This window comes from Rhineura floridana, chromosome 9 (assembly GCF_030035675.1).
Source record: "Rhineura floridana isolate rRhiFlo1 chromosome 9, rRhiFlo1.hap2, whole genome shotgun sequence".
Lineage (NCBI taxonomy): Eukaryota > Metazoa > Chordata > Lepidosauria > Squamata > Rhineuridae > Rhineura > Rhineura floridana.
Window position 1 is genome coordinate 33,302,186 of NC_084488.1, and position 20,441 is coordinate 33,322,626.

The 20,441-nt window shown below is 42.2% G+C and overlaps 1 protein-coding gene and 4 pseudogenes across 1 annotated transcript; all 5 read right to left on the reverse strand.

Moving 5' to 3' along the window:
* Window positions 1–83: 83 nt before the first annotated feature.
* LOC133363641 (NADH-ubiquinone oxidoreductase chain 4-like) lies at window positions 84–948 on the reverse strand (annotated as a pseudogene).
* A 2,127-nt stretch (window positions 949–3,075) lies between these two features.
* Window positions 3,076–3,779, reverse strand: LOC133363857 (ATP synthase subunit a-like). Its single transcript, XM_061583435.1, is given in 1 exon segment — window positions 3,076–3,779. A coding segment is annotated over 1 exon segment (693 nt). The 5' UTR covers window positions 3,769–3,779.
* Window positions 3,780–3,955: 176 nt separating this feature from the next.
* On the reverse strand, window positions 3,956–4,718 carry LOC133364559 (cytochrome c oxidase subunit 2-like; annotated as a pseudogene).
* A 10-nt stretch (window positions 4,719–4,728) lies between these two features.
* On the reverse strand, window positions 4,729–6,337 carry LOC133364558 (cytochrome c oxidase subunit 1-like; annotated as a pseudogene).
* Window positions 6,338–6,777: 440 nt separating this feature from the next.
* Window positions 6,778–7,886, reverse strand: LOC133364324 (NADH-ubiquinone oxidoreductase chain 2-like; annotated as a pseudogene).
* Window positions 7,887–20,441: the final 12,555 nt, after the last annotated feature.

Genomic DNA, 20,441 nt, shown 5'->3' on the forward strand with positions numbered 1-20,441 from the left:
GTGAGAGGGCTGGAGTTGTTTAATTCCAGTTACTTGAGGTTAGCAGCTTCTAGTATGGTGCCCCCTCGGTTCGCAAGAAGGGTTTAACTTCTATGTTTAGAGCCACAGCCTAATGTTTTATTTAAACTATGCTTACAGTGGAATGTGCCTAGGACTAGTTCGGGCTTTATGGCTAGTAAAGTGAGTGGTAGTAGGTGGAGTGTTAGTAGAAGATGTTCTCGGGTGTGAGTGGTTTCAGTAATATTTAGATGTGGTATTTGTTGTCCACGTTGGGTGGCTAAAAATACATATAGGGAGTACACTGATGTTAGTATTGAGGTGGCTGCTGTTAGTATGATGGTGTAATTCGATCAGGAGAATACTGTTGATATAATTAGGATTTCTCCTGTAAAGTTAATTGTTGGTGGTAGTGCCATGTTGGCTAAATTTGCTAATAGTCATCAGGTTGCTATAAGCGGTAGTACAGTCTGTAGGCCACAAGTTAGTAGTAGTGTTCGGGTGTGAGTGTGTTCGTAGTTTGTATTTGCCAGGCTGAATAGTATGGAGGAAGTAAGGCCGTGGGCTACTATTAATATAATAGCTCCTGATAGTCCTCATGGGGAGGAGGTTATAGCTGCGGCGATGACTAATCCTATGTGGCTTACGGATGAATAGGCGATTAAGGCCTTAAGGTCCGTTTGTCATAGGCAGATGCTGCTGGCTATAATTGCCCCCCATAGGGCTAGGGGCATAATTGGGTAGATGGGTTTTATTATGGTTTGGTTGAGGATCGGAGTTAGGCGGATAATACCATATCCGCCTAGTTTCAATAGTACTGCAGCTAGTACTATTGAGCCGGCGATTGGGGCTTCTACGTGGGCTTTTGGTAGTCAGAGGTGTAATCCGTATAGTGGCATTTTTACTAGAAATGCTAGTGTATAGGCAATTCAGAGTATAGTAGTGGTTCATGAGTTAGTAAAGTTAGGTTGTAATATTATGGTTATTATAGTAGAAGTGGAGTAGAATTTGCTAGTTATGTATAGGATTGCGACTAGCAGGGGGAGGGAGCTGGCCAGGGTGTAGAATAGAAAGTAGATTCCTGCGGTGAGGCGCTCTATTTGTGCACCTCAGCGGGTAATTACAATTAGGGTTGGTACTAGTGTTGCTTCGAATATGATGTAAAATATTATAAAGTCTGTGGCAGCGAAGGTTATTAGTAGGAATAGCTGTAGTAGTGTTACAGTTGTTAGAAATAGTCATTTTCGGTTGACAGGCTCTTGGGCTAGGTGATGTTGGCTGGCAAGGGCTATTAGTGGTAGTAGTCAGCAGGAGAGTACTAGCAGGGGGGCGGAGATAGGGTCAATTGATATGTAATCATTAGAGTAGGTGGTGTGAAGGTTAAATGGATGCTTTAGTCAGTAAAGGCTAATAAGGGCAATAAGTATAGTGTAGGCAGTGTATGTGGTAAATAATATGTTTGGTTTTAATAATAGTGCTAGTGGGATTAACATGGCTGTTGGGATAATGACTTTTAACATTTTAGGAGGTTTATGGTTTTGAGGTTATCTGAGCCGTGTGTGTGTGATGTAGTTACTAAAATTGCTAGTCCTACTGCAGCTTCGCATGCAGAGAGGGTTAATAGGATAATTGGGTTGATTGAGGAGGATGTTGATAGTGTATTTATGGTAAATATTGAAATTAGAATATATAGGGTTAGTATTATGCCCTCTAGGCATAATAGTGTTGATACAAAGTGTGATCGGTGTGTTGCAAGACCAAGTAGGCAGAAAATGAATGATATTGTAAGTATGAAGTGGATTGGGGACATTTAAAGACTCTGGGGTATGTCCAGAATATGCTAAGTCGAAACTAGCGGTCTTGGTTAGACTAGTCCTTTATTCTGCTCATTCTAGGCCGCCCTGTAGTCACTCGTATATTAATCCAATGGTTAGTAGGGCAAGGATTGCTGAAGTTAGAAGGGTAGTTGAAAGTGGAGTTGGAAAGCCTGTAGCCCATGGTAGAGGTAGCAGTAGGGCAATTTCTAGGTCAAATAGCAGGAATAGAATAGCGATTAAAAAGAATTTTAGAGAAAATGGTAGCCGTGCCGTTCCAAGTGGATCGAAGCCGCATTCGTATGGGGAGAGTTTTTCTGTGTCGGGTATAATTAATGGGAGTCAGAAGCTGATGGTGATAAGGAGGGTGGCTAATAGGGAGGTTGTTATGAGTGTGGTTATGAGGGTCATTACTCTTCCTTAAGGAGTGATTAAGATTTGGTGAGTGGAAGTCTCCTGTATTGGTTGATACTAGAAGAGCATGCGCCTCATCAATAGATTGAAACATATAGGAATAGCCATACAACGTCTACGAAGTGTCAGTATCATGCTGCGGCTTCGAAGCCGAAGTGGTGGCACGTTGTGAAGTGGTGTTGCGTTTGTCGTAGTAAGCATGTTAATAGAAAGGTAGATCCGATGATAACATGTAGTCCGTGAAAGCCTGTCGCTACAAAGAAGGTTGTGCCGTACACACTGTCGGAGATGGTGAATGGGGCTTCATAATATTCTATGGCTTGTAGGGCGGTGAAGTATAGGCCCAATAAAATTGTGATTGATAATGCTTGTGTTGCTTCTTTATGTTTAGCTTCTATGATTGAGTGGTGAGCCCATGTTACTGTAATGCCTGAGGCAAGGAGGACTGTTGTGTTTAGTAATGGAACTTCAAATGGGTTAAGTGGGCAGATCCCGTTTGGGGGTCAAGTGCCGCCGATTTCTGGGGTTGGGGCGAGGCTTGAATGGTAGAAAGCCCAGAAAAAGCCGAAGAAGAATAGCACTTCTGATGTGATGAATAGTAGCATGCCGTAGCGCAGGCCGGATTGTACGGGGGGTGTATGGTGCCCTTGATAGGTTGATTCGCGGATTACATCACGTCATCATTGTTGTATTGTCAGAATTAGTAGAATTAGGCCAAGTGTTATTGGTGTTGTATTTTTGAAGTGGAATCAAAAGGCTAGGCCCGAGGTTATAAGTAGGGCTGCGATTGCGCCGATTAGTGGTCAGGGGCTTGGGTCTACTATGTGGTATGGGTGGGCTTGGTGAGTCATTAGGTGTTTTCTTGTAGGTATAGGGTTAGGAGTAGTACGAAAACGTACGCTTGAATAATTGCTACAGCAATTTCAAGACATGTTAGTAGGAGTAGGACTAGTATAGTGATGGTTGCGGAGAGTGTTATTGTTGGTAGTATTACAAAGATGGCTGTTGATATTAGTTGAATAAGTAAGTGACCAGCTGTTAGGTTAGTGGTTAGTCGTACTTCAAGGGCGATTGGGCGGATAAATAGGCTGATTGTTTCGATAATAATTAAGATTGGAATTAGTGGTGTTGGGGTACCCTCTGGTAGAAGGTGGCCTAGAGAATTGGTTGGTTGGTTTCGTAGGCCAAGTAATACTGTTATAAGTCATATTGGTACTGCAAGTCCTAAGTTTATTGATAGTTGTGTTGTTGGGGTGAATGTGTATGGTAATAGTCCTAATGTGTTTAATATGGTTAACATTAGTATTAATGCTAGTAGTGTGTTTGCTCATTTTTGGGCTCGTGCATTTAGTGGGGTGAATAGTTGTTTTGTAAAGGTTATTGATGACCAGGATTGTAGGGTTGTTAGTCGACTGTGTAGTAGGCGGTTTGTTTTAAAGATTATTATTGGGGGTAGTAGGAGTGCTAGGATAATTAGTGGTAGGCCAAGGATATGTGGGATTGAGAATTGGTTGAAGAAGCTTAAAGTCATGGTCAGGTTCATGGTTGTTTGATGTTTATTTCAATGTTGGTTGTTGATGGGCTAGTGGTTTGGGTGAGTGTAAAGGTCTTGGTAAAAAAAATAGTAATTAAAGTTGTTCAGGCTAGTAGAAAAATAAGTAACCAGGGGGCGGGATTAAGTTGTGGCACATCACCAAGGGAAGTGGCTGTTCCGTCTCTAGCTTAAAAGGCTAGTGCTATACAAGCTTCTTAGTGATTGCGAAAGTATCATGGTTGATCAGGTTTCGAAGTGTTTTAATGTGGTGGCTTCTACTACAATAGGTATAAAGCTGTGATTTGGTCCGCAAATTTCTGAGCATTGTCCGTAGAATAGTCCTGGACGGGTGGTTAAGAAAGTTGTTTGGTTTAGTCGGCCTGGTACAGCGTCTGTTTTGATGGCGAGTGTTGGTACGGCTCATGAATGTAGTACATCTTCGGCTGAGATTAATATGCGGATTGGGGATTCTATTGGTACTGCTATTCGATGGTCAACTTCTAGCAGGCGAAGGTGGCCCGGAAGTAGGTCGGATGATGGGGTTATGTATGAGTCAAATGTAATATCTTGGTAATCTGTGTACTCGTAGCTTCAGTATCATTGATGTCCGATGGCCTTGATTGTTAGGTGGGCATTGTCGACTTCGTCGATTAAATAGAGGATGCGTAGTGATGGGAGAGCGACTATTACAAGGACAATAGCGGGTAAGATCGTCCAGATAATTTCTATTTCTTGGGCGTCTAGTATGCTTGTGTGTGTAAGTTTGGTTGTAAGTATTAGTGTAATAATGTAAAATACTAATGCGCTAATAAGGAGTACGACTTATGTCGTGGAAGTAAACCAGCTCTTCTATTACTGGGGATGTTGCGTCTTGTAGGCCTATTTGGAGGGGGTGAGCCATTGTGGTCCACAGGGATTAGTCTGTAATTTAGCACTGACAGGGCTATGTAATTAATTTACTAGGGCCGCTTAAGAAATAAGCATTATGGTATGTAGCTGGCTTGAAACCAGTTGAAGGGGGTTCGAGTCCCCCCTTTCTTGAGTTTGGGTGTGTACAGCTTCTTCATATGTATGGTAAGGAGGCGGAGTGCCGTGGAGTCATTCTTGGTCCTTGTGTGCATGTTTTTGGGCGATGACCATGCGTTTAGCTGTAAATGCCTCTCAGATAATGAACGTTATTATTATGACTGCAGTCAGGGAGATAATGGACCCTACTGATGAGATAGTGTTTCAGATTGTGTATGCATCTGGGTAGTCTGAGTACCGTCGTGGTATTCCTGCAAGGCCTAGGAAGTGCTGTGGGAAAAAAGTTAGATTTACTCCTAGGAATATTAAGCCGAATTGAATTTTTGTTAAGCCTGTGTGCATTGAGAACCCCGTGAATAGTGGGAATCAGTGGACGAATCCGGCTATGATGGCAAACACTGCTCCTATTGATAGCACATAGTGGAAATGATAGCACATAGTAGGTGTCGTGAAGGATGATGTCAAGTGAAGAGTTTGCTAGAATAATGCCGGTTAGGCTGCCGACAGTGAATAGGAAGATAAAGCCCAGGGCCCAAAGTATTGGGGTATCTCATTTGATGTTGCCTCCGTGGAGGGTTGCTAGTCAGCTGAATACTTTAACTCCTGTTGGAATTGCAATGATTATTGTAGCAGAGGTAAAGTATGCTCGTGTGTCTACATCTATGCCTAGGGTGAATATATGATGGGCTCAGACGATGAACCCAAGGAAGCCGATTGATATTATTGCTCAGACTATGCCTATATAGCCGAAAGGCTCCTTTTCCCCCGTGTAATAGGTGACAATGTGGGAGATAATTCCAAACCCAGGAAGGATAAGAATATATACTTCTGGGTGGCCGAAGAATCAGAATAGGTGTTGATAGAGGATTGGGTCTCCTCCTCCTGCAGGATCAAAAAAAGAGGTGTTAAGGTTTCGGTCAGTTAGTAGTATGGTGATGCCTGCTGCCAGTACTGGTAGTGAAAGTAGTAATAGTACTGCAGTAATTAATACGGATCACACGAATAGTGGGGTTTTATATTGGGTTATTGCTGGGGGTTTTATGTTAATGCAGGTTGTGATAAAGTTAATGGCGCCAAGAATAGATGATACCCCTACTAAATGAAGTGAGAAAATAGTTAGATCTACTGATGGGCCGGAATGTGCAAGGTTGCTCGCTAATGGAGGGTAGACTGTTCAGCCGGTGCCGGCACCGGCCTCAATTCCTGCCCCGGATAGGAGCAGGAGAAGTGCAGGGGGCAAAAGTCAAAAGCTTATGTTGTTTATTCGTGGGAATGCTATGTCTGGGGCCCCAATTATTAGGGGTACCAGTCAGTTTCCGAAGCCGCCGATTATGACAGGTATGACTATAAAAAAGATTATTACGAATGCATGAGCGGTTACGATAACGTTGTAGATTTGGTCATCTCCAAGTAATGTTCCTGGCTGCCCGAGTTCGGCGCGGATGAGTAGGCTTAGAGCGGTGCCTACCATTCCGGCCCAGGCGCCGAAGATCAAGTACAGCGTTCCGATATCTTTGTGGTTTGTTGAGAATAATCAACGAGTTATGTACATAGTTAGGGTGGCCGAGCTTAGGCGGCGGGCTGTAGACCCACAGACAGAGGTGTACCCTCTCGCTAACAAATCGGCCCCGGAGTGTCATACGCCAAAATGCAAGTTTGGAGAAGCACCCTAAAAGGTGCCGGGGCTTCTCCTGTTTTTTTGACGGGAGAAGCGGACAGAAGCCCGCTGGATTGGGTGTTTAGCTGTTAATTAAATGTTCGTAGGATCGAGGCCTGCCTGTCTAGTGAGGCTTTAGCTTAATTAAAGTGTCTGGGTTGCATTCAGAGGATGTGTATTAGAGTTACACAAGTTTTACAGAAACTAAGAGGGTGGGTGCTCTTATTTAGGGCTTTGAAGGTCCTTGGTTTAAGTGTTATCCTAAGTTTCTTTCTGGCTGAGATTATTGGTATAAGGGGTAGTAGGAGAGTGGTCATTGGTAGCATGATCGGTATAATGGTTGTTTGTGTTGTTTTGAATCGTCAGTTGTGTTTTGTGTTTGTTTGGTTTGGTGGGATGGTTAGTGTTGTGGTGTATGCTAGACGTGTGTAAAATGCTAGGCTTAGTAGGGATGCTATGGCTATTAGTGTAGCTGTAGTTGTCAGGCTTTGTGAAATAAGTTCTAGTAGAATTAATCATTTTGGTAGGAAGCCTGACAGTGGTGGGAGCCCAGCGAGGGATATAAGGGTTAGTATTGAGGTAGTGCACAATAGTGGTGAAATTGTTCATATTAATCCTAGATCTTTAATTGTTTTTGATGTACAGGTTAGAAGGGACGAGAATATTGCTATAGTTATAAAAATGTATACGGCTAGGGCGATTAGTGATGTTGTTGGTGCTAGTGGTAGGATGCTGATTATTCAGCCGATGTGTGCGATTGAGGAGAATGCTATAATTTTTCGTAGTTGTGTTTGGTTTAGTGCACTTCAGCCGGCGATTAGTGTTGAGGTGAGGGCTAGTGGTAGTAGGATTTGTGTTGATAGGTTATTAAAGGTTATGTAGAGTAGGGATATTGGTGCTAGTTTTTGTCATGTTGTGATGATTAGGGCTGTTTTTAATTTTGTTCCTTGTATGACTTCTGGCAGTCAGTGGTGTATGGGTGCGAGTCCTAATTTTATGGCTAATGCAATTGTTAGTAAGGCTGTGGCTGGTGGATAGGTGAGTTGTGTAATGTCTCATTGTCCGGTTTCTAGGGCATTAAATATGATCGTGGCGGATGCTGTTGCTTGAATGAGGAAGTATTTTGTTGTGGCTTCTATGGCTCGTGGGTGGTGTTCGTTGGCGATAATTGGTAGAATGGCTAATGTGTTGATTTCTAGGCCCACTCAGGCAATTAATCAGTGATGGGTGGATATTGTTAGTACTGTTCCGGCGGCAATGCTTGAGATGATTATGGATATGGTGAGTGGGTTCATTAGTAAGGGTGGGTTTATAACCGACATTTTTGGGGTATGGGCCCAAGAGCTTGTTTAGCTGACCTTACTAGGGAGTAGTATAGTGGGAGTACATAGAATTTTGAGTTCTTTTGTGTGGGTTCGAGTCCCATCTGTCTAGTTTGGAAGTGAGGGGGGTTAAGTCTCTATATTCTACTCTATCAAAGTAGCCCTTTGTTCAGGCACACTTCCATTAGGTAAAAAGGTTATTGGGGCGGTAGGCCGTATATAAAGATTGGCAAGGAGGTGTGCCATATGCATAGCGCTAGAGTGGCGGGTAGGAACTGTTTTCAGAGGAGGTGTATTAGTTGATCATATCGGAAGCGTGGGTAGGAGGCGCGGACTCATAGGAATCCAAGGGTTATGATGGTTGCCTTGGTTATCAGGTTTAGTGAGAATACTTCTGGCTGTGTACCTGCTCCCGGGTTTAAGAATAAAATAGATGTTAGTACATTTATTAATAGGATGTTGCCGTATTCTGCTAGGAAAAATAGTGCGAATGGGCCTGCTGCGTATTCAACGTTGAATCCGGAGACTAATTCTGACTCCCCCTCTGCGAGATCAAATGGGGCTCGGTTTGTTTCTGCGAGGGTTGAGATGTATCATATTATTATTAGTGGTCAGGAGCATAAAGCCAGTCATGTGTGTTCTTGTGTGGTGTTAAGTGTTTGTATGGTGAATCCGCCAGATAGAATTACAGTAGCTAGCAGAATAAGGGCTAGTGTTACTTCATATGAGATTGTTTGTGCAATTGCGCAGAGGGCCCCAATGAGGGCGTACTTTGAGTTTGATGCTCAGCCGGATCAAATAATTGAGTACACTGCTATGCTGGATAGTGCAAGGATGAATAGCAGGCCTAGGTTTATGTCTATAATTGTGAATGGCAGTGGAAGGGGGGTTCAAAGTGTTAGGGCTAGTGTTAGGGCTAGTATTGGGGCTAAAATAAATGGGGTTAGTGATGAGGCTGTTGGTTGGATTGGCTCTTTAATAAATAGTTTTACCCCATCTGCGATTGGTTGAAGGAGGCCTGCAGGGCCAACAATGTTAGGACCTTTTCGTAGTTGTATGTAGCCTAGTACTTTTTGTTCTAGTAGGGTTAGGAATGCAACGGCGATGAGAACTGGCAGGATGTAGAAGGCTAAGTTAGTGATAAGGTGTGGTAGGTGTAGCACGGTAGAGGAGGGGAGTTGAACCCCTGTTAAAAGAGCTTAGGTCTTTTGCATAGCTGCTCTGCCACCTCAACATGTCTGTGGTCTTCAGTTTTATTGGTGTGTTTAGTATAGCTTTATATATATCAGCTTTGTGTAACTAGCGCGTATTGGTAATATTGGCGCTGCTTTCCTGGTCCTTTCGTACTGGGGAAGGCGCAGTCATAGATAGAAGCCGACCTGGATTTCTCCGGTCTGAACTCAGATCACGTAGGACTGTTAATCGTTGAACAAACGAACCTTTAATAGCGGCTGCACTATTTGGGTGTCCTGATCCAACATCGAGGTCGTAAGCCTTCTTGTCGATAGGGACTCTGTAAGAAGATTGCGCTGTTATTCCTGGGGTAACTTGGTTCATTGGTCAGTGGTACTGGATCAATTATGTGTAACTTGGACTTGTTGGTCTTGGTTGGATTTTTGGTCCTTGGGTTTGGAAGTTTTGTTTGTTTCCAAAGTCGCCCCAACTAAAAATGTCAAATCATTTATGTTGATTTGGGGGTTTTAAGCTCCACAGGGTCTTCTCGTCTTATGTATTTATGCCAGCTTTTGTACTGGGAGATCAGTTTCATTGACGGGCTTTAAGAGACAGTTCAGCCCTCATATGGCCATTCATGCTAGTCCCTATTTAGGGGACAAATGATTATGCTACCTTTGCACGGTTAGAGTACTGCGGCCGTTTAACATGTCACTGGGCAGGCTGCAACTTTAATACTTGTGCTAGCTAAAGGCTATGTTTTTGGTAAACAGTTGGGGCTGGTGGTTGCCGAGTTCCTTTTATAGCTTTTTGTCTTTCTTTTTTGCACTCCTGTGTTGGGTTAACAGTTTGGATAACAGCCGGTTTAAAAGGTTGGCTTTGTTTGTCCTGCTTTGGTCTGGTAATTATCAGTAGTGGTTGTGGTCTGACGTATGGATGTGCTGGAAAGGGGAAAATAGGTGTGTTCTTATTACTAGTTTTAGCATTAGGTCCTCTATGGTGTGATAGAGTAGCCCAGTTGTTTAGATTGGAGGGTGTGGTTTTGTTGGAGATTTGGTTGTTGGTTGCTGTGACGCGGTTTTGTAGTGGTGGCGGCTTTAAGGCCCACTGGACTTGGTTGGTTGGTGCTTTCTCTCAATGCGGGCTGTATCCCGGGTCGACTGGGCTGTACCCCGGTCGACTATCTTTTAGCTATAATATTGGCACTTAGTTGTTGGTGCATTAAGGCTAAAGTTTAACTTAAATTTATTTGTTGGGCAACCAGCTATTATCAAGCTCGGTAGGTATTTCACCTCTACCTTAAGGTCTTCCCACCCTCTTGCCACAGGGACGGGTTTGCGTGGTTGTTTGCTGCCTTAGGGTAGCTCGTTTGATTTTGGGGTGTCAGGCTTTAGGGCGCTTTGTCTGAGTGTGACTTGCTAAATCATGATGCAGGAGGTACAAGGGTCTATCTTTGCTTTGTTGTGCTTTATGTGGTTTCATTATTTTTTCAGCGTTCCCTTGCGGTACTTTTGCTATTGCATCGGAGATTGGGTTCGATCACATCTACTGATTGTGGCAAATGGTTTGTTTTTGTTTGTGGTAAGTTTGGTATGGTTGGTGGAGCTAGCTAGTTGGCTCAAGAAGGCCCATGGTTGGAAGGGCATTGTCCAATTGTAAGTTGGATGCTTTATATTTAAGCTACTTTTTGTTGGTCCAAGCACACCTTCCAGTGTGCTTACCATGTTACGACTTACCTCATCTTGTGTTTGTTGTATCGTTTTATGGACGGTTTATAATTGTTTTTGATGAGGGTGACGGGCGGTGTGTGCGCGCCCCAGAGCAGGGTTAAAGTTGGCATTCTTGCCTTAGTTTACTGCTAAATCCACCTTGTAATGCAGTATTTCATTGTATTTGTCGTGTGTTCTGTTGTAGAAAATGTAGCCCATCTCTTCCACTTTGTTAGCTACACCTTGACCTGATGTTTTAGTATGTTACTGTTGTGTTTACTTATATACCCTCATGGGGTAAACATACGACGGCGGTATATAGGCTGGCGGTTGCAAAATGTGGTGAGGTTTAACGTGGGGTATCGATTATAGGACAGGCTCCTCTAGGGTGGTGTGGGGCACCACCAAGTCCTTTGAGTTTAAAGCTTTTGCTTGTAATTCTCTGGCGGGGTGTGTTGTAGGAACTTCCGATGTTTAGGGCCGAGCATAGCAGGGTATCTAATCCTGGTTTGTTTCTTGGCTTTGGTGTGGTCAAATGGCCTGTTTAGGTTAGGGGTTTAAGATGTTCATGTTGTCGTAGCGTTTTACGGCTCGGGCTTTGGTTTTCCTCTAATGTTATAGGGCTCGGTTTAGTCACGCTTTACGCCGATTGTTGTTGTTTTGGGCCATTCGTATAACCGCGGTGGCTGGCACGAATTTTACCGGCCCGTGGTTGTATAATGACTGGGTCGAGCTTTCGCTTATAGTCCAATGTTTATTACTGCTGAATACCCGTGTGGGCGTGGTGTAGCAAGGTATTGTGGGCTTTGTTGGTTGTGCCTAATACCGGCCCATTTATAATCTGTGTAAGGATTAAGTGATGGGTTTACTCACTGGTGCGTTGAGGCTTGCATGTATAAATTTGATAATTAAGAACAGTAAGCTTAGGACCAAGGCTGTTTGTTTTTGGGGCTGTGGGGCCCATTGTGACATTTTCAGTGTCATGCTTTGAGTTAAGCTACAATAACTGGTTTTAGTGGTTTGATGTTTTTAGTTAAATTTTGTGTGTTAGTTGTGGGGAGGTGTTTGTTAAAGTTGAATGTTGTGTGGTGCGAGGTTATTTGAGGTTTCAAGTTTTTGAAAAAGGTTATATAAGTTCTTGTTGGTGTGTAATGTGTTGAAGTACATGATTTAAATCGATGAATCAAAAAAGTTCTGACGTAAGTCAGCTTGAAAAATTAGGGAGGGTTAATTATTTACTGTTGATTAAACATTAATTAGTTTTAATGGCTTCGTTTTAGGGGTTTGGCGGAGGCAAACCATTTAATACGTATTAGTGTTTGGGGGTGGGGGGGTTTGTATGATGAAGGTGGTTTGGGTTTGATAATTTGTGTTCGTTTAAAAGTTTTTGTGCAAAATTATGTCTAATAAGCATTAATCTAATAACACCTAATCTCCAGGGGTGCGTCGTGAGCCGCATGATGGATACCGGTAGTAAACGATATGGGAAGACATCTCCACCAGGCTCAGTCTAGTAGATATTTGACGTTGAACACGCCTGCGTGCGGGGGGACCTGAGATCTCAGAGGAAAAAAAAAGAGAACCAGCCGCCAGGACGCACGGGGTAGCTATGAGTATGAGGAGACGGGTAATGAATCCAGTAACCAGAGGCCTCTTAAAAGGTGAGGAGTGGTGATTGAGAGTATTTATGTCCCTGACCTAACAACCAGAGGCCTCTTAAAAAGTGATATGGGTTGCAACGTATGTTTATGGACGTGACACTGGGGGTGGTATGCGTAACATTCAAGGATTGGTTATTTCTCTGGGTGTGCTAGATTATGACACAACACGCTATCTTTCATAGGTATTCAGAAGTTCGAGATTAGAGACGCTTCGACTTTATGGGCCTAGACTAGAGGCGGGATGGGGTCCTGGCTATGGGTGTTATGGTGATGTCCAGCGAAATGTTGGTTAAGAACTGTTTAGTGTTTAAGAATATTCCTGTTGGTAGTCAATTAATGTACAATCTATTGTCTTCGATCTTAAGTAATGTGAGTGTTTATAGTACTGTTCATTAGACATGTGGTGGAGCTTTCTAGTAGAGATGAAGTGTTATGTCTTGTTACATACATTTACAGTTTTCCAAGAATATTCATGGTTTAAATATTATTATGGTCATTATACATAATATGTTTTAGAGAATTAAGGTATGTATTGTAATAATATTCATGGTTTAAGACATATAATGGTTATTATACATAATATGTCTTAGAGAATTAAGGTATGTATTATAATAATATTCATGATGTAAGACATATAATGGTTATTATACATAATATATCTTAAAAAATTAAGGTATGTATTATAATAATATTCATGGTGTAAAATATATGATTATTATACATAATATATCTTAAAAAATTAAGGTATGTATTATAATAATATTCATGGTGTAAAATATATGATTATTATACATAATAATATATGTTTTTATAGTTGAATTCAACGGCGGTTTTTCAGATCGCAGGTTTTGGTGTAAAAACAAATGGAAATAATGATATATTTGGTCTTGTTATTAGGTGTTTGCCTTCTTACTGGGTTGGTGTCAGTTTCATCACACCTATTTGGGACCTTATAGGTATATGTTGAAAGGTTTGATTAGGTACTGTACGTATTCAAGTTTTTGTAGTATAAAGGCAGAGGGAATCCTGCAAAATATCATTGTCCTGGAAACAAAAATATTTTATTTTAATTAACAATTTTCTTTATTTTGAATATAAACTATTTTGTGGATCAGATGCCACACTAGTGGTTCTGATAGTTAAGATAAATTTTCATTATCTTTGCTACTGCCTGAGGGCCTCAGCTCAGTGGTAATGCCTATGCTTTGCCTCCAGAAGGTCCCAGGTTCAATCCACAGCTATCGGTGAGGGATGTGAAAGACTCCTGACTGAAATCTCAGCAATCTTCTTCCAACTAGTGTAGCTAATAATAAGCTAGTAACATAGGAAGCTGCCTTTTACTGAATGAGATCATTGGTCCATGTGAAGAAATGCTATTGATTTGAATGAAGTTTTAATAGGTATTGTGTAATGTCATTTGTCTGGTCGGTTTAACTGTCACAGGACAAGGTGGGGATCTTAACTGACAGTTGAGGAGGATTTGGAGATAGATCTTTCAGTATGCAAAGGAAGGATAGAAGGTATGTATATTCTGACTGATGGTTAAAAATTTAGAATTCTTAGTTAGACAGTGTGATTTGCTGGAGCTAGACTAGGTAGGGCAGAAGAAGTAAATATATGGCTGGGTGCTAGTCAGCTAGTCAGTCAGCATCAGCCCATGTTGATTGGTGTTTGTGGTGGATAGCCAGAAGACAATGACAGTGGAGCAAGAGGATCAAGTAAGGAAGGCCTGAAAGGAAGGTAGAGTGGCTTGGCGGCCAAAGGTTTGCTGAGGTAGCTGAATCACATGGCTTAGGCTGAATCACTTGGCTCAGCCTGAGGAGGGGATAACCTATCTACAGTGCTGAGGGAGAAGAAGCAAGAAGCATTTTGGAAGGCTAGGTTCTGGTGTCTGGTTGGAGAGCTAGAGGAAGATTCTAGTGTGGTACAGCACAAATAGACCTGCACCTGAATAGGTCAGTAGGAGTTGAAACAAAAGTCCTCAGTTATAGTGTTGGTGAGGCTTGACTGGGCTGGAGTAAATAAAACAAGGACAATGTATTAAAAAGAGTTTTAATAAGGTAACTAACTACTTCCTCAAAGGTGCTTTGGTTTAGCAGCAGTAGTGGAAAACAAGCTCTTGGTATTTAAGATGACAGTAAAAAGTTAAGAACATTGTTAACTTGTTACTATTATCTTAAATACCAAGCGCTTATGTAAAGATATCAATTTAAATAGACAGCACTACATTAAAGTAACCACATAAACTTGTTTACTACATAATGTTGTAATAAACAAACATTAATATATTTGTTACTAGGGGCTCTTCCCCTGCTTGCTTCACTCGCCAACCCCGCCTACCATCAGCAATCCTCCTTTCCCCCAGGTCAGTAAAGACTGTCTCTCCCCCACAGTTTTCTGTAGCTCTCCCCCTGTTCCCCTCAGGTGTCACCAGAGCTCCTCTTCCTCTTGTCCTCCCCCACCCCAGAGGGTGCCAAGACTTCACCTTCTCCTCCCACCCCAGGAGTGGCAGAACTCCCCTACCCTTTCTCCCAATGACCACCCCAGGGGTCTCCAGACTTTCCTTCCCCTGGCCAGCCTCCCACTCACCGGGTGAGGTTGAGCAAGCCCACCACCTCTACGGGCCTCACTGTGTGGGTCCATTGCCATTCCAGGCCTTATGGTTTGTCCTTGCCTGCCTCATCTATAAGCACCACACTACCCATGAACGCTTACAAAAATATAATATAGTAGAAATATAGTAACTATATCTGACTGGCTTTGTACCAAGCTTTTATCCCACAGTTATCACACCACAGTTACCACGGTTACTGGTAAGTTAAGGTTTCAAAATGAATAAATGAGACTGAATGATGGCAGCAGAGTGGGTTTAGGAAAACCACTAGAGTAGAAGTTGGGTTTTGTGCACAGAATAAATAACCCCCCTCTTCCCTCCAAAATTCATCTACCTCATTAATGCCTAGACTGATTGACAGCAGTTCTCCAGGATTCCAGGCCAAAGTCTCTCCCAGCCCTACCTAGAGATACCTGGGATTGAGCCTGGGTCCTTCTGCATGCAAAGCAGGTTCTCTACTACTAAGCTGTGGCCTTATAATCTACATGGATGACATAAGAACATAAGAACATAAGAAGAGCCTGCTGGATCAGGCCAGTGGCCCATCTAGTCCAGCATCCTGTTCTCACAGTGGCCAACCAGGTGCCTGGGGGAAGCCCGCAAGCAGGACCCGAGTGCAAGAACACTCTCCCCTCCTGAGGCTTCCGGCAACTGGTTTTCAGAAGCATGCTGCCTCTGACTAGGGTGGCAGAGCACAGCCATCACGGCTAGTAGCCATTGATAGCCCTGTCCTCCATGAATTTGTCTAATCTTATTTTAAAGCCATCCAAGCTGGTGGCCATTACTGCATCTTGTGGGAGCAAATTCCATAGTTTAACTATGCGCTGAGTAAAGAAGTACATCCTTTTGTCTGTCCTGAATCTTCCAACATTCAGCTTCTTTGAATGTCCACGAGTTCTAGTATTATGAGAGAGGGAGAAGAACTTTTCTCTATCCACTTTCTCAATGCCATGTATAATTTTATACACTTCTATCATGTCTCCTCTGACCCGCCTTTTCTCTAAACTAAAAAGCCCCAAATGCTGCAACCTTTCCTCGTAAGGGAGTCGCTCCATCCCCTTGATCATTCTGGTTACCCTCTTCTGAACCTTTTCCAACTCTAGAATATCCTTTTTGAGATGAGGCGACCAGAACTGTACACAGTATTCCAAATGCGGCCGCACCATAGATTTGTACAACGGCATGATGATATCGGCTGTTTTATTTTCAATACCTTTCCTAATTATCGCTAGCATGGAATTTGCCTTTTTCACAGCTGCCGCACACTGGGTCGACATTTTCATCGTGCTGTCCACTACAACCCCGAGGTCTCTCTCCTGGTTGGTCACCGCCAGTTCAGACCCCATGAGCGTATATGTGAAATTAAGATTTTTTGCTCCAATATGCATAATTTTACACTTGTTTGTATTGAATTGCATTTGCCATTTTTCCGCCCATTCACTCAGTTTGGAGAGATCTTTTTGGAGCTCTTCACAATCCCTTTTTGTTTTAACAACCCTGAACAATTTAGTGTCGTCAGCAAACTTGGCCACTTCACTGCTCACTCCTAATTCTAGGTCATTAATGAACAAGTTGAAAAGTACAGGTCCCAATACCGATCCTTGAGGGACTCCACTTTCTACAGCCCTCCATTGGGAGAACTGTCCGTTTATTCCTACTCTCTGCTTTCTGCTTCTTAACCAATTCCTTATCCACAAGAGGACCTCTCCTCTTATTCCATGACTGCTAAGCTTCCTCAGAAGTCTTTGGTGAGGTACCTTGTCAAACGCTTTTTGAAAGTCTAAGTACACTATGTCCACTGGATCACCTCTATCTATATGCTTGTTGACACTCTCAAAGAATTCTAGTAGGTTACTGAGACAGGACTTTCCCTTGCAGAAGCCATGCTGGCTCTGCTTCAGCAAGGCTTGTTCTTCTATGTGCTTAGTTAATCTAGCTTTAATAATACTTTCTACCAGTTTTCCAGGGACAGAAGTTAAGCTAACTGGCCTGTAATTTCCGGGATCCCCTCTGGATCCCTTTTTGAAGATTGGCGTTACATTTGCCACTTTCCAGTCCTCAGGCACGGAGGAGGACCCGAGGGACAAGTTACATATTTTAGTTAGCAGATCAGCAATTTCACCTTTGAGTTCTTGGAGAACTCTCGGGTGGATGCCATCCGGGCCCGGTGATTTGTCAGTTTTTATATTGTCCATTAAGCCTAGAACTTCCTCTCTCGTTACCACTATTTGTCTCAGTTCCTCAGAATCCCTTCCTGCAAATGTTAGTTCAGGTTCAGGGATCTGCCCTATATCTTCCACTGTGAAGACAGATGCAAAGAATTCATTTAGTTTCTCTGCAATCTCCTTATCGTTCTTTAGTACACCTTTGACTCCCTTATCATCCAAGGGTCCAATCGCCTGATTGGTTAAAAGTGTTTCTACTAACTTCCAGAGTTGATAATTATAGCACACTCTTCATGGAGTTACCTTTGAAAAGTGTCTGGAAATTCCAACTGGCTCAGAATGCAACAGCCAGATTGTTAAGTGATGTGTGTGGTACAGATCATATAACTCCAATTCTGTTCTGTATTCTCTAGTTACCTATTTGTCTCTGGGTCCAATTTAAAGTGCCAGTGGTGACTTTTGTAGCCCTAAAAAGTATGGGTCTGAGTGTGGGATATCTGAGTTACTGCCTCCTCCCCAAATAACCTCTCTGTACATTCATTCTAATTAACATCAGTGTTGCTGTCCTGCATTCCTCTGCCATCTCAGGCAAGTGAGCACTAGTAACAAGTTTTTTCAATCATGGCCCCTAAACTGTGGAATTTCAGGAAGGCTGGAAGACCTGGCTTTTTCCAGCAGGCATCTAAGCTACATGTTAATTGATTTGGGATTCAGCTATTCCTTTATGGTTACGAAAATTTTTTATTATTTTGCTTTCAACTCCTTTGAGATCCTTTGGACTGAAAAGCTGGATAACAGTATTCTAAATAAATAAACTCTAATTTGAGAGTTGAAGGGACCCTTCTACAAACAAACTCTAGCAAACACATACATTGTAGCCACCTTGTACAAAGTCCAGCAGCCTTCTGCAAATAACACTTTCATCTGGCAAACTGTTTCTATAGCTTCAAATTATAGACCCACATCAAGCAGTATGACTCTATGGCAAACTTATATAAACACTTCTAAATTATGCTTCTGTTCATATGCAAAATAGGTGGTACTTTCCTGGAAGAAAGGAAGCTTCATGGGATTTACTTCTGAGTAGACTTGTATAGGATTGTGCTGTAAGATATTCACATCAGCCATGTATAAAACTAAAGGGTGCCCTGTCAAGGTGTTCCAGTAATTAAATTCAATTTTACTGGATTGTTATGTCATCTGCAAGCGAGTGAATCTGTTTACAACCATGCTTTGCAAGACATTTTGAAGGCTTTAATTCTTTTTCTTTCTTATGTTTTGAGACTTGCAGATCTGGCTCTTCTCTCTCTCTCTCTCTCTCTTTTTCTCTCCCCCCCCCACGTCTCTTTGACGTAATTTATTATTCTGTTGGATTTTTTTCTTCATGACTGCTACATTTAATGCCAGAGAGGCATTTCTTTTCAATCAAAAAGCCATTTAAAAGTACACTGGGTTATATAGGTGAATTAATTGCTACAATTAAATGTGTGTCTGTGTTGCTTGGTTATTTTTTTTAATCACCCCATAAAAATTTTCTCTTTCATCAAAGAGCACAGAAAAGCAAAAAGTCAATTGCTCACTACCTGCTTCGCAACCCCCCCCCAAAAAACTCTTTTGACAAATAGATAATGAACTGGTTGCAGACAAGAGTCTGTGGTTAACAGAAGAGAATCCTGCAAATAATCACAGTGAAAGGAAACCCTTGGGGCTATTTCACACTTTACATTTTGAACTTGTGTACAAAACTACCCAAATTTAAAAGGCAAAATAAGGTGCAGCACCTTATTTATTTATTATTGCATTTATATCCCACATTTCTTCCATGGCACTCAAGATAGTATACATGGCTCTCCTTCTCTCCATATTATCCTCAAAACAATCCTATGAGGTAGGTTAGGCTGAGGTTGGTGATTGGCCCAAGGTTACCCAGTGAACTTTACACTATAGCACACTAGCTGTCATAAGAATATATGAGTGGCCTTGCCAAATGTTCACTTAAGTAAAGTATTCTGCTTCCATTAGTAGCCAGTCTGATACCTCACAAAGGTCAAAGGCTAGGGCATGAAGATATTATTCATCCCATTGTGTCTCCCACACCATTTGATAATCATAAACATATTGCCTCTGAACATAGGTCATAGATTTAGTTGTCATCATGGGTAACATATTTTGATAGACCTAACCAAGTAACAGTGAACGGTGCATGTTTTTTTCACTAACAGATCTCACAATAAATGTCAAAACGAGGGCCTGAGGCTTTCCTGATTGCCACTTTAATATTTTTTGTGGGGAACCTAGTGATTTGGGTGATATGCACCATTCACAGTTGATTACACAACACATGTTTTACAATTTAAACTGTTTTATACAACAGATAAGTGTATATCAAGCTTTTATGATGGTCTCAGCATGTGCTTGGAAGAGAGACAGAAATAGCTTGTAATAAACAGACATACTGGAAACTCATTTATCTGACTCTTAATTTGCTAATTATTTGTTTGTAACATTCTATGAAGGAGCACATCTGATCCCTTAAACATCGCCATGCATAATAGACAAGTCACTTGGTCCAATAAAATAATCATAGCAGTGTGTATGGGTGATGTGATGGTTGGATTGGCTTCCTGGCAAAGTATGACTTGCTAGTTCCTAGAACACAGATAGGAACCGCTTTCAGCCCAAAAGCCAAATTTCCTTCTGGACAACCATCTGGAGGCCACATGCCAGTAGTAGGTTGGTCCAGGAGAAATGAATGTGAATATTACCTTTGTACAGTAAGCTAATTTCTACACACACTCACCCATCCCTCTTTATCCTCCATCTAGGTAATCAAGAAGCATTACTAGAGTTTATATTTTGGCCAAGGAAGATGCAAAGCAGGGTTGGTGGGGGTGTGGCTTGGGGAGAGGAGACATGGCTTGGAAGAGTCCCATGGACCATATGGGGAGACCTCGAGGGCCACATTTAGCCCCGAGCCTGAGGTTCCCCACCCAAGTCCTAGACCTAGAGTATTTTGTCGCAGCTGTGACCTGTGAAAATACAATCAAAGATGCTGACACTTACAAAGTATCCTAAAAATTCTGGGACTATATGGCTTAGTTTTTCTCTTCTGGAAGTAGCTACGGCTGTGAAGTGTGAGGCAGTTGCTGACCTCTGGACTAAAACTGGATGCTACAACGAACACATGACTGTCATCAAGAGTAGCCATGTTTGGAAACGTACTCACGTGTTTGGCGCTTAGCACTGATAGAAAAATTGACTTACTCTGTACATCTGGCAAAGATCAGGCCAAACTTGATGCGTTTGCAAAGGTCTGATTTCCTTTTATTTCCTTTAGTAATTCCTTTTCTGATGG